This window comes from Electrona antarctica (genome assembly GCF_951216825.1).
Source record: "Electrona antarctica genome assembly, chromosome: 11".
Lineage (NCBI taxonomy): Eukaryota > Metazoa > Chordata > Actinopteri > Myctophiformes > Myctophidae > Electrona > Electrona antarctica.
In genome coordinates, this window is record NC_136792.1 from 8,207,424 (window position 1) to 8,221,636 (window position 14,213).

Genomic DNA, 14,213 nt, shown 5'->3' on the forward strand with positions numbered 1-14,213 from the left:
AATTACACTAGCAGACCAACCAACAGGAGTGCCAGAGAAATGTACGTTAGACTGAAAGCTATCGCTCCCATAGAGTCATAAAGGATAAAGAGTGGACCGGGAGCGACATCGTTAAAATGTGCCTCAAATCTTTCAGAAAAGTGTCATGATTTAGAAAACTTGTTTTTTTTTATTTCGACGTCAGGCCTGAATGGGTTAAACCCGCAGTTGCGCGGGGTTTACTCGTGATATATGCACGGGCCCACCTGCAGTTCCAGCTTTGACCAGTAGTCATGGTAGCTTCAATGTTGCCGCTCTGGGGGCTTGGTCGCTCCCCCGAGAATCTTTATCTGCTCAGCATGGGGCCCTTGAAGGTGGAGTCACACCTGTTCTATTTTTAGCTCGCTGTGGTTATTCAGAGCACTTTTGTTTAGCAACTAAAAAAAATGAAGTAGCAGACATTGTGGGCTAGTAATACCCTACCCGCTTAGCTGCTAGACTGACACACACCGTGTGAATAGTGGTGTGCGTGTGTACACAAGCAGCAGTGCTGAATATTCAGCTGTGGCTGATAAGAGGGGAAATCTGCCTAGCAACACACTCCAAGCACACAAACAGTACGTGCGCGCGTGCGTGCGTGCGTGCGTGCTGCTTAGTATAATGTGTACTGGTAGATAAACATAAGGCTGTTTGGAAAGGAAAGGCAGAAATAGTGCATTCATTCAAAGGTCAACATGTGACCTCTATAAGTCACTCGTGCTGCTAAACTGTCCAAATGGTTTGATGTCCTCCTGGGTCCCAGAGAGGGACAATGCAGAGTGGGCATGAGTGAGCAAGTGGATAAAAAGGATCAGAAAGACTTGTGGGTGCATGGGAGTTGGCCAGTAGCCAACTTTATCTGTAGGCTACATTCTATGGACATGAGAGAAAGAAGAAAATGCCAGCACTCAATACTGGCGTGCGTGCGTGCGTGCGTGCGTGCGTGCGTGCGTGCGTGCGTGCTTTTCAAATGATTTATTTACCTCTGACGAGCAGAAAGCGAACTGCAGCGAACTACTTCTTTTTTTTAACAATATATTTATTGCATTTTTCTTTTTTTAAACAAACAGACAATACAACAGAACAATACACAATACATAATACAGACAGTACAATCACTTAAAAAAAAAAAAAAAAAAAAAACATACAGTACATACATATAAATACAGTATATTAAAACAAAATAAGGGCACTTAGACTGGTAACAACAACAAGACCAAATAGCTGCATAGAGTACAATTAAACACTTTCAGTTTCAACCATTAAATAAGACAAATCATTAACCGTAATATACTGGATAAACCGTCCCCATATCCTATCAAACATCTCTTGTTTATTTTTCAGCGTATAAGTGATTCTTTCCAGAGGAAGACACAATGACAGCTCCCTAAACCACTGAGCAATACTGGGTTTGCCTACCTTTTTCCACGATAAAGCTATAGCCCTTTTGGCTTGTAGTAAACATAAATCTAGAAATCTTTGTTCGCTACTCTGAATCTTATGGCCAGGTGGATAAAGACCTAATAGAAACAGTTTCGGGTCAAGCTCAATATTTATCAACAATATCTTCTGAATCTCCCTCCTTACTTCTCCCCAGAATTCTTTCACTCTTGGGCATGCCCACAGACAATGGAAAAGTGTACCTTTGTCTTTACCACATCTGATACAAGTATCTGGAATATCTGCACTAAATTTATTTAATTTCTCTGGAGTGATATACACCCTCATCAGCCAATTATATTGCAATAGTTTTAACCGAGTGTTACCCGTCTGGGATTGAGCCTCCGTACAGGCCGTGCTCCACTCTTCCAGTGTCAATTCCTCTTGCAGATCAGCCTTCCATGCATTATATTTGGATTCAGAGGATTCGGGAGAGAATTCTACTAACATAGAGTATAAGTCAGAAATGATGCCCTTATTAAAGGGGTTTCTGATAAGCTCTTTCTCTATTATTGACAAGGGAGGGAGTGTCAGAGAGTTCACCTGTTTAACCCCTATAAAGCTTCTGAGTTGTAAATACTTAAAGAAGTGTGTACGAGGTAAATTGTATTTAGCAGCTAGTTCATCAAAAGAGAGTAGATTCCCCCTTTTGTCAAAAACATCCTTCCATTGTTTAATCCCTTTCTCAGCCCATATCTTGAAGCCCCCATCCGCCCTACCTGGGGTGAAATGTTCATTTCCCCAAATTGGGCTGAATCGAAAACTGGGTTGGATATCCAAAAGATACAGTCTGACATCCTGCCAAACTTTAATCATGTTTTTAACAATAGGATTAGCGGTATATCTTTTCAGTTTTTTACTCGAATTAGAGTAGAGATATTCGGGCAGCGGGAGCTTCAAAGAGTATGATTCAATGTTCCTCCACGTAGGGGATCCCCTCTCTGTATAATAGAACATTATAGTTCTCAACTGAGCTGCCCAATAGTACCATAACACATTAGGGCACTTTAGCCCTCCTCTATCATAAGGTAGATATAACAGCGATAAACGGAGCCTGGGGCGTCGGTTATTCCAAATAAAATTACGAAACAATTTTTCCATCTTAGTAAAAAAACCGTCAGGAGGCGGCAAGGGGATATTCTGAAACAAATACAACAGTTTAGGGAGTGTGTTCATTTTGAGGATATTTATTCTACCTATAAGAGAAATTGGAAGGTTTGACCATCTGTCCAACGCCTCAGTAATAGACTCTATAATTGGGTTATAATTCTGATCTACCACATCTTCTAGTTTAGGGACAATCTGGATACCTAAATAGGTAAATTTGTCTACCGTTCTAAAGTGACTTGTGTAATCCGGCGGATTAGCTCTCTCTTTTGGGTTAAGGAGCATTATAGAAGATTTTGAATTGTTAACTTTATAACCGGATATACTGCCAAATTGCTTAATGAGCTCCATAAGCCTTGGTATTGACTGTTCCAGATTTTTTAGAAAAAGAATCACGTCATCAGCATATAAAGCAATTTGATGATCAAACCCGCCAATATTTATACCTGTAATTCTTGTACTTCCCCTCACCGCTACAGCAAAAGGCTCTATTGCGATTAAAAACAAAAGGGGGGATAAAGGGCATCCTTGTCTGCAGCCCCTACCTATCCTTAACTGCTTTGATACAATATTATTGGTGATTACTTCTGCATAAGGGTTGTTGTACAAGAGTTTGACCCACCTACAAAACTTTTCTCCGAGGCCAAAGCGCTCCAAAAGTTCAAACAAGTAAGGCCATTCGACTCTATCGAATGCCTTCTCTGCGTCCAGTGACAGTAAAGCAGTATCTGGCGCCCCCTTCTGGTCATGTAAAATATTTAGGACCCTCCTCACATTATGAAATCCCTGTCTTCCAATCATAAAACCGTTTTGATCTCCCGTTATGATTTCAGGTAATAAAACCTCTAGTCTTTTGGCCATAATTTTACAAAGTATTTTTAAATCTGAATTCAATAGGCTAATAGGCCTCATATTTTCACATTTATCGTTTGATTTCCCCGGTTTTGGGAGAAGGGTGATCAGGGCTCCTCTCAGAGTAGGTGGGAGTATACCAGTCTGGAAAGATTCTGAAAACATTTCCAGAAGGGGTGTTTTGAGTTTGGATATGAACTTTTTGTAGATATCAATAGGCAGGCCGTCTGGTCCAGGCGCCTTTCCAGAGTTCATACACATTATAGCCTCAGTTATTTCCCCTAGAGTTAAACCTGCCCCCAGCTTTGCATTATCTTCCTCTGCTATCTTGGGTAAGTTAAGGTTGTCCAGAAATGAGTCCTGTTGTGAATGTCCCTGTGATAATTCAGAGCTATATAATCTTTCGTAATACTCTCTAAACGCTTCATTTATTGCAACAGGGTCTGCCACTGTCTCCCCAACACTGTTTTTTAGGATTGTAATGGATCTTTCTGTTTGGAGTTTTTTAATGCGCCATGCCAGCACCTTGCCCGCTTTCTCTCCTTGGTCAAATATAGATTGTTTAAGCTTCAGTAAGTTAGCAGCTGCTTTAGAGGCTGACATTTCATTAAATTGAGATCTCAACAACAACAACTCTTGGTGTAGTTTAGGGCAGGGGTTCTTGAAATAAATATTCTCTACATTTTTAATTTTTGACTCCAATAATAATCTTTTTTGGTTGGCCTTTTTGGACTTTGAACTGGTAAAGTTAATTATTTGTCCCCTTATAAATGCCTTAAATGCTTCCCATCTAGTGCAGGCTGACGTTTCAGTAGTATTAACTGCAAAGTACATGTCTATTTGCTGCTCTAGAAAGTCCATCAGCTCTGAATCCTGCAACCATTTGGGTTGGAATTTCCATTTAGGGGGATCCCGTCTCAGACCCGGATCCACATAGATCAGGCTGTTGGGAGCATGGTCCGAAATTAAAATGCTGTCATATGTGCAATCCTTAATTTTGTAAGCTAAATTTGCAGAGATTAAATAGTAATCAATACGGCTATAAGAGCCATAGGTTTTAGAGAAACAGGAGTACACCAAAGTGTCAGGGTATTTTTCCCTCCAAATGTCTTTCAAATTAAGTTCCTTAATAAATTGATGAATTATTTCCCTACTCCTTTTATGAGATTTATCCGATTGAGATGATCTATCCTTGTCTGGCATCAGAGTACAATTCCAGTCTCCCGCAATGATGTAATGCCCTTTAAGTGATGTCAAAAGAATAAAAAGATCGCTGAAAAACTTCGGGTCATCTGCATTTGGTGCATAAATATTGACTAAAATTAAACTTTCTGTAAAGAGAGTGCCTTGAACGATCAAGTATCTACCCATTTTGTCTGGTATTACCTTTGTGACCTTAAAAGGAATAGACCTGTGCACAAGAGTCAAAACTCCTCTAGCCTGAGTATTAAAGGGTGCTGAGAAAACCTCACCCTGCCACCTCCTCCTAATCCTAAGATCCCCGCTTGCCTCCAAATGAGTCACCTGTAAAAATATTATTTTAGACTGTAAATCTTTCAGTCTCCCCATAACCTGTTTAACTTTTTTGAGTTTTTGCAACCCTCTGCAGTTCCATGATGTGAATTTAACTTCTAATCCACTGGTCATGTCTGTTGACTTTAAGTAAAAGTATAATTAAAGTGTCATAGTTCAAACCCAACCCTGTACCCTTATACCGTAAACTCAAAACATACACATAAACCAAAAAAGACCTCACATAAAACACACAAATAACACAACCCTTGAAGCCCCTTAACAAGACTTCTTTCCCCCCCCCATCCATTGGCTTCGGTACAGCCGAAATCTGTTCCACCCTTGTGGAGGAACAGTCAAACAACGCTGAACGATTCTGGATCTACTCTCTTCCCTCCGTTAATTAAATGAAAACAGTCCCTGTCAATCAAAGCCTTAAAACAATGAGCAGTGCAAATCATAACCATAGTAACCCTAGTAACCTGTAAACCCAAGCATTTCTCGGTTCCATTTTTTTTTTTTTTTTTTTTTCTTTTTTTTTTAATAGTAATACACATAATACATATGATAGCCATTTTTTAAATCATTCGAAAAAATAGATAGATAAAAAAAAGATAGAAAAAATAAATAAATAAATAAAGTCACTAAGCACAACCAGCGCAAGCACCGGAGCATTTTTCAAGCCGTGTTCAGATAATAAGAAAAAAAAGAAGTCAGTCTCCAGTGATTACTAGCCTGCGCCCTCAACTCTACTAAACAATTGTACAACAGTTCCATAAACCCGGTTTACACATTTAAGTAAATAAACTTCTAGGATAACATATAATAAAAAAAATAAAAAATAAAGTCAGTCATATGTGGATTCAGGACATTGCGCGATTGAATAGTTTGTGATGATATGGTCAATGTATCAATGCCATTAGATTAGTGACACACTTGCTTCAGTCCCATGAACCCCATATACGTTTGTAAAATAAATATAAAATAAAGTGCAAAATTTTAAGCTTGTGATAACCCCGCCTAGATTAAGAACAGTATAGTAGCAAAGGATATGAATGAATATTTCGATTGAAGTTTAGCCCCTGAGGCTAGTCAAAAGCTTACCAAGCTAGCAAGCTAGCCCGCACATCTTTCTACTCATCTTCGTCCCGTCCCAGACCTCCTGAATCTCCTTCTCCGGCTCCTGGCGCTGGCGGTTCACCCTCTCGGCTCCGATCCGCTTTAATTCGCCCGGCGAAAATCGCTGCATCCTCAGGATTGTTGAATGAATGCGTTCGGTCCTTGTAGGTCACCAGGAGCTTGCAGGCCGGTAGTTGTATCCCACACCGTAATTCCATGTCGCGGTACGCCTGTCTCACCTCGTCGAATCCCTTCATCTTCTTGTGGATGTCGGTCGGCAGATCTCTGTGGAACCTCACTGGATTATTCTTGCAGAGTATTTGTTTTTTGGTTTTAGCTGCGTTCCAAACTGCCATCAAGTCTCTGTCGTTCAGAAATTGCATGATGAGAGGCCTTGGTGGAGCATTTGGACCCCTTCTCGGTCCGACTCTGTGCACCCTTCCAAGGAACACTTTTGCAGTTAGTGTGATACCAAAAGCCTCTGGAATCCATTTCTCCATGAAAGTGCAGGCATTATCCCCTTCAGATTGTTCCGGTAAAAGTACTAATCTCAAATTACATCGTCTGGACCTTGTTTCAGCATCCAGAGCCATTTGTTTCAAGTCTTTGTTCTGTCTTTCGAGGCGTGCTACCTTGGTCAGCAGGCCAGTCAGCGTGTCTTCGGTCTCAGAAATGCGAGTTTCTGCAGTTTCGATCCGTTCCACGCAGTCCCCCACTTCTTTTCTAATTCCTTCAATTGCAGCCAGCACCACATCAAATCTGTTGGAAACTTCTGTTCTTGATTCTTGGATTGCATCAAGGATTACTTGCAACTGCGGCCCGGTTCCCCTGCCTTCGTCACCGGTGGTTTCCTCCTCATGGTCCGCCATTATGCTGCTGCTGGCTTCCCCAGTTTGTTTGGGCGAGGCAAAATCTATTTTAGACTGCGTTTTACCGCGACGACTGCTTTGTGGTTTTGCTTTCTTCATTAGTGTAACGATTAGGCATGTGAATGTTCACTTTTAGCAGTGGACTGTTTTAATATTATCAGGATTTCAATAACTTTTTAACGGAGGTACGAGACACACGTCTGCTTAGCGTGCCGTCATACCGGAAGTCAGCGAACTACTTCTATAATGATGGGTCAAACATATTGTAGAGGTTCAAATTGTGATTTAATTAATGTCTGTTAGGTCTATAAACTTTCCAGGCACTTGAGGGGTACTTTGTGATAGCTCCTTGTGATATATCTACATTTTACTATTTACTATTCCTTTATTCGCACATGATATTTATCCTGTCTTGGTGCCATAAATAGAGTCTTCATGTTGATATATTTCAAGGTGATAACAGTTGACACCTGTATTCAATTGCACTTGATTGTATCATATATAAATACCGCACTTCCTGAGGAAGGCCCACTAGGCCGAAACGCGTTCGCTGTCTCCTCGTCAGAGGTAAATAAATCACGTGAAAAAGATTGCGTATTGAGTCCTGGCATTTTCTTCTTTCTCTCATGTATCATCGAGCCTGATACATCACAGGAGTTTTTTCTCTAACGTGGAGTGTTGTGGGTTGTCTGCTTCGGCAGTCTTTTTCTCAACATTCTATGGGCAAACACAGACAAAGACTTTAGGATCATACCATCCTTTTTGACATGTGGGTCCTTTACTTTGATAGGATTGAATTCCTCAGAACCGTTTTTTACAACAATATTCATTATTCATAAATAATTGGGCTAAAAATCACACTTCATTGTGCCATACTAAAGACATATTAATGTCTTTAGTTTGCTAAACTTAACCTGAAGCAGAAAATACGTAAAAATATATACTGCAATGTTTTTGTACTTATTGTGAGTCATATCGTTATCGAGGTATTTAACAACTTTATCGAATATTACATGCTTTTCTAACATCGTGCAGCCTTAATCCAGGTGATTTATTTTATTTTTACTGTTTTAACGACCTACGGTTCAAGAGGTATTGGATAAAACGTGGATCATGGACCATTCATAGCATCACTATGAGGATAATTTAAAACATTCGGGGTGGAGTTTTTTCCGGGAGTGTCCGTGCAAAGTTCCATGGCAATCGGACCAACGGTCCTGAGCTGTTCAGACAGACAGACAGACAGACAGACAGACTCACAGGAGCGAAAACATAATTGTTTTGCCTTGACCGATCAGCACCAACATTACACCAAAGAGATACTGCCACTATTTTCTCATAATTGATACTTTTTTTAATTGAACTGTAATGTTGGCAAAAGGGCCTTTCTGTGTGGAGTTTGCATGTTCTCCCCGTGTCCCCTAGGGTAGGTAGTAGGTACCCACACAAAAACAATCCTGGTCTCTAGAATTACTGCCTCCCTGCTTCCTGCTCCGTTTTGTTGTTGTGGTTGGCACTTTGGAATATGTTTGAATACGACGATTACACCGTTTTAAAGTGGATTTTCATGACAAGCAACTCAGCAGTCAGCGCGTGGCTTAAAACACGGCAGTGAAACCTGAAACACGATTGTTTAATCCCGGCATTAAAACTGTTAATACTATGTGTAAATTTACCGTCTTTGTTTTTTATTGCTATATATTATATTGCAAATATATGTGAGCAACCAACAACAACACATAATATTCCTTCTGTGTCTAACACAGTACATGGTCAATAAAAGTGACAATCGTGGATATTTCACTCAACTGACACAAGTTGGTGCCAAATTACAAAATACTGTGAATCAAGTAAGTGGGAACCGATTACAACCAGCTGTTCACACATCTGTTGTACAGTATGTTCACACACACACACACACACACACACACACACACACACACACACACACACACACACACACACACACACACACACACACACACACACACACACACACACACACACACACACACACACACACACACACACAGCACGAGCTGGAGTGGGTGTGCAGTCATATGTGTATGACTGTATGTACTGTAGTGTATTCTTAGAAAGAAAAGTGTGCGTGCGTGCGTGCGTGCGTGCGTGCGTGCGTGCGTGCGTGCCAAACAGACAGACAGACAGAAAGCCAGCTGCTATTTGGTAGGTTTATAACACGTGACTGCAAACTCCTGAAAGAATTGCTGCTAATCCTGCTATGTGTTTCAAAAAGTTTTACAGTTTACACCAACCTACCCCCGCCTACTCCTACATGTGTAAAAAGCCTATACAGGTATAACTACTCCCAACAGCAAATTAACACTTGTGTGGTTTAATTAGCTACTTGAAGTGTGACATAGCTCTGTTTACATACATTTATTCCCTTTAATCGGACGTACATTTCTTAGTTTCTATATTGTTTTTACCTCAAATGTAGGATTTCTCATGCCAATAAAGCTCATTTGCATTGAACCGAATTTAATTGAGAGAGCCAGAGAGAGGGAGAGTGGGTGGGAGTGAGTGAGAGAGAGCGAGAGCGCGAAAGAAAGAAAGTAATGAGTGAAAGAGAGATGGACTTCAAACTTGCTGAGTGTTGCCACATAGCGATACCGGGGCAGTGTCTGAGCATGCCTTTGCTGTTTAGAGGTGACGTAAACCACCGAATGATAACAGCTCCTACCTGACTCACAACACAACAGAGAGAGCTGCCTGACAGTAGCTTAAGAGTCAAGAGAGAGAGAAAACATGAAGAGGGGGTGACAAGCACAGAGAGCATCAAAAACATTTCAACTTTTGTTTTTGTTAAAGTCCAACTTTGTAAAGAAATTACTAGGTTCATAGTTACACACACACTAGTAAATGTGTGTACTTGTGCCTTACTCATGTCCCGCTCGCAGGCGCACACGCACACACACGCAAGGGTACACACACACACGCAGATCTCTCAGTAAACAATGAAACACACAAACTTAATTAGAAGGCTTGCGTATACACCAACAAGCACGTGGGTGACAAGAGCCATGGAAATATTGTCTCCACCTAAACGGAGGACACACACACACACACACACACACACACACACACACACACACACACACACACACACACACACACACACACACACACACACACACACACACACACACACACACACACACACACACACACACACACACACACACACACACACACACACACACACACAGTGGAGATATGGGCCACTCATACACATAATATGACAACCACCTCGACACTATTCACCAGTATGCCACTTCCCTATGAACTGGGTTTGTCCCTACAGCCACTATGTACACTAGGCATAATACGCACACCAAAGTCCTTGTGGTGGCGCCGGTCCAGAGCAGAAGAAGCCAAATGACTAGTAGCCCCATGGGTATACCCCAGTGAAGAAGGCAGTTGGTTTCTATTTCCCCATGTCCATAAACCAAGATTGGCACTTGGGCTACCAGTAGTGTGTGGTGTCCACCTTTATGTCTGTTGAAGACAAGTAATTTGTCCCTACAGCCAGCAGAACTTTGAGTAGAGTCACTGAGTTTCATAAGGACTCAATTACAGACAAACAGGAAGAAATACCTGTCAACACCTGAAAGATTAAAAAAAACAACAACCAGTTCTGCCATTGGAGGAAAAAAGGTATTTCCTGACATCTGTCTCTTTCAGCATAACGTAGTTTACATAAGCAGATGGTTAGCGGCTGGTTCTGGTACGTACCATGTGGTTGACAGAAGAGGCACCCAGTACCTAATGATCCTGCTCTCATATCCCAGAGACGTTAATGGAACTTGCCAGACTCTGCAAGTGCTCTACACTGCTAGTACACAGTCACACACAGTCACACACACACACTGGGAGAGAGCTGAGAACTCTTCCTAGCTGTGCTCTCACACACACACACACACACACACACACTCCCTATTTTCCTCCTCCCTCTCACTTGCATTTCTCCCCCTCCCTCCCTCCCTCCCTCCCTCTTTCCAAGCAAGCCTTGTCAGACAGCCAGCCAGCCAGCCAGCTATTCTGTCTTCCTGGCATGCCAACATGGTGCATCAGCAACTGGTGGCGTCCGACCGTAGGGCGCCGATTGAACCCCCACCCCCCCCCCACACACACACACACACACAGACACACAGACACACACACACACACACACACACACACACACACACACACACACACACACACACACACACACACACACACACACACACACACACACCTCAACACCAACCTTTCGGTGCCGAGCAGATATTGGCATGGGAAGTCCCCTTAAAGCCTGGTCCAATAACCTATCACAATCATCATTATATCCAACGTACTAACTTTGATATTGTGAAATTGGCTTTTAATATTGAACAGTGAAAATAAAACTGAAAGACAGCATTTGAGTAATGATGATGATCCCTATATATAAGCACAGTAGCTGCTGTGGTGTTTGCTGAAGACACTAGTGGTGGACAGACACGCTGCATGTCAGTGTAATCAGCGTTGTACTCCACCCCACTCCACAAGAAATCCTACACTTCCTCTGCACGTATGCTCTTTTTTCCACAGTAGTATTTTACTGGACGTTTAAGGCAGGACATACGAGCAGCACGATAGCAAGAAGGGGTTAAGAGGGGAGAGAGAAAGAGAGAGAGAGAGACAGAGAGACAGAGAGAAAGAGAGAGAGACAGGGAGAGAGAAAGAGAGAGAGAGAGACAGAGAGAGCGTAAGAAAGAGGGAAGGCAGTATATCTTCCACAAGGACACAGGAAATGGGGGCTTTGCTGTGAGCCCTTGGTATTCTTTTCTTCATGCCAAGCCCCTTCCTGACCTTCCTTTAAGGCTGGCTTGTTACTTTAGGGTGACCCAATATTGCAGCAATGCTGATTCATTCATACAATAATACTGAGTCACTGCAGTCCATGGCATAATACTGTATGCTTCCATTTCCCTCATTCTAAAAGGTATTCCATCGGTTTTTCTCTGCACAATAAAACTGTCAATTTAATTTCACCATATCCTGGCTAATACATACCAAACATACCAAATTTAGAATGACAACACTCCCCCCCAGGGGTCCTCCAGGGCTGTATGTACTGTATGCTAGGCCTCCTCTTGTTATCAATCTACACTTAATATCTTCGAGTTGCAACGCGTTGTGTAGACTCAGAGTAGACATGCCATCTTCACTGAATCTCTCACCCTGAAGATAGTTGCTTACAAGTTGATAGAAAGTAGTAAAAAGGTCAACAACGCACAATGTCATAGACCTAGTGACTTAAACACAACACAATTCACATTTATATTTCTACCTAATAAGAAAGACACTCCCCTTTTATCTTTGCTTTATTTACAGTAAAGAGACACATGATATGAAGCAAAGAGGGGAACAACATATCAACAAAGGTCTCCAGACAGAATCGAACCATATCCTGATCAGACACCACTTGTGTCCCAACAAGGACATGTCTCTTTAAGAGAGCTGTCACACGTTACCCCACAACAGAAGAACGTTGCGTCTCATTAGGAGGTGATCATATACCAGCGGACATGAGACCTACTGCACAGCCGCCATATCCTGCCAACTCATTAGCATCACCTTTGCTTATCTCTGCACCTTCAATACATTTTCCTAAACTGTCTAAGTCATGCAAACGCGGTGGAGACACGCCTGTTCCCAGTTCTGCCCCAGGGGCATTCCTCCTCTCTCCCTGTGTAAACAGTGACTGGGACGTACTGGGACATGCACAGGCAGTGGGCCACGCACATGATGCAAGAACTCTTAGAATTATACACCAGTGTACGTACAGTAGCCATGTTGAATTTACACTGGGTAAATATTAAAGCTAATCTATGTGCCTTGGATAGGTATAATGCATTAGGCTTGTATGTTCAATGCACAGCCACAACTCACTCACTCACTCACACTCTCTCTAGGCCCTAGGAGGGTGGCCATATTTTGCAAACCGCCCAAACCGAGACCCGTATGACCCGCATGTTCATGCATGTGCACAATCACGTATGCATTTTAATTAGAATGGTGGGCTAAAGCAATACGCCACAAGAGCCCGTGGTTTACCATGGATGAGGAGTAGAGTAGGAAGCACGACGCTGAGCTGACCCTATAGTCGTTTGAAAAACACGGCAAACCACAGACTTGCACGGCTTACATTTCTTTTCTAATCTGGTTATCAAATACGGCAACATGACAGAGGCATATATTCCAATTAATTGTTGAAATAACAATTCCAATACAAGAACGATTTCTACAAGACACTATAATCCCTGCGACTGCCTGCACAAACAAGTACGTTGCAACTCAAAATGCATGGACGTTACCGAGCGGTATGAGTCGCTTTTAAAAAAAAGTGATTTGTAAAACCTTGTTTGTGTTTGTAGGTTAGTACCCAAACCAACTGTGTTGCTGTGGAGCTACTGGTATGCTTCTGAACCTTTCAGATTTTCCATCAATTCCACGTACAGTATGAACACATTTTGCTGTACGTAATCTTTGGCCATTTATCCTTATTATCCTCCCAGATGCCTACTGTATAGCCTACAGGAGTGGAATGGACACAACACCTTCCCTTACCAGATAAGTTAATAACACATTTATCCCCATTTGAATACCATGCCCGGAATCTCTGTGTGTGTAATATGATTGGGGTTGCGCTCCGCTGTTGCTGCACAGGAACTTATGTACACACTGACATGTGTGATATCTGCTGTTCGTGATCTCACCTGCACAAGAGATTATGATTCTATCTTGCTGCTATTTTACCTGTAGTCCGGCAGCCGGGGTGTGGAGTGGGACATTTGGTATATAGGCTATAGTCTAAAATATTGTCTATGAATCCACTTGCTGACTTGCTGGCTGTCGGTATTGAGCAATTTGTTTTATAGGGGTTTATATGTGACCATACCATTGACAACCTATACAGCAAAAATGACAAAAATGTCAACATTTCATTATGCTTTAAGTAGCATGTGACTATAATGCTTGGAAAACTAATGCTTGGAATTCAGAATCTAATTCCAAGAAAACTAATGCTTGGAATTCAGAATCATGAATACCCCCTAGGCCTAGTTTGATATGTCACATGTTACATAAAGCATAATGACATTTTGGAAATCTTGCCTTATATAGGATGTTAATGGTATGGTCACATATAAACCCCTTCAAAAAAATTGCTCAATACCGACAGCTGTTCAGAAAGTGGATTCATGAATATATGAATAGAGATAATATTTTAGGCCAATAACTATAATA

At 41.8% G+C, this 14,213-nt stretch overlaps 1 protein-coding gene across 4 annotated transcripts in view; it reads right to left on the reverse strand.

Moving 5' to 3' along the window:
* LOC306932413 (kinase suppressor of Ras 1-like) overlaps positions 1 to 14,213 on the reverse strand; it is a 66,327-nt gene that overhangs the window by 25,156 nt on the left and 26,958 nt on the right. Inside the window, exon 1 of one of the 4 annotated variants that reach the window (XM_079514214.1) lies at positions 10,674 to 10,776. The exons of the other annotated variants lie outside the window; for them this stretch is intronic. Coding sequence (XP_079370340.1) covers positions 10,674 to 10,676 — 3 coding nt within the window. The 5' untranslated portion in view covers positions 10,677 to 10,776. Of the gene's footprint in view, positions 1 to 10,673; positions 10,777 to 14,213 lie in introns of those variants that run through there. 4 annotated transcript variants of the gene reach the window in all.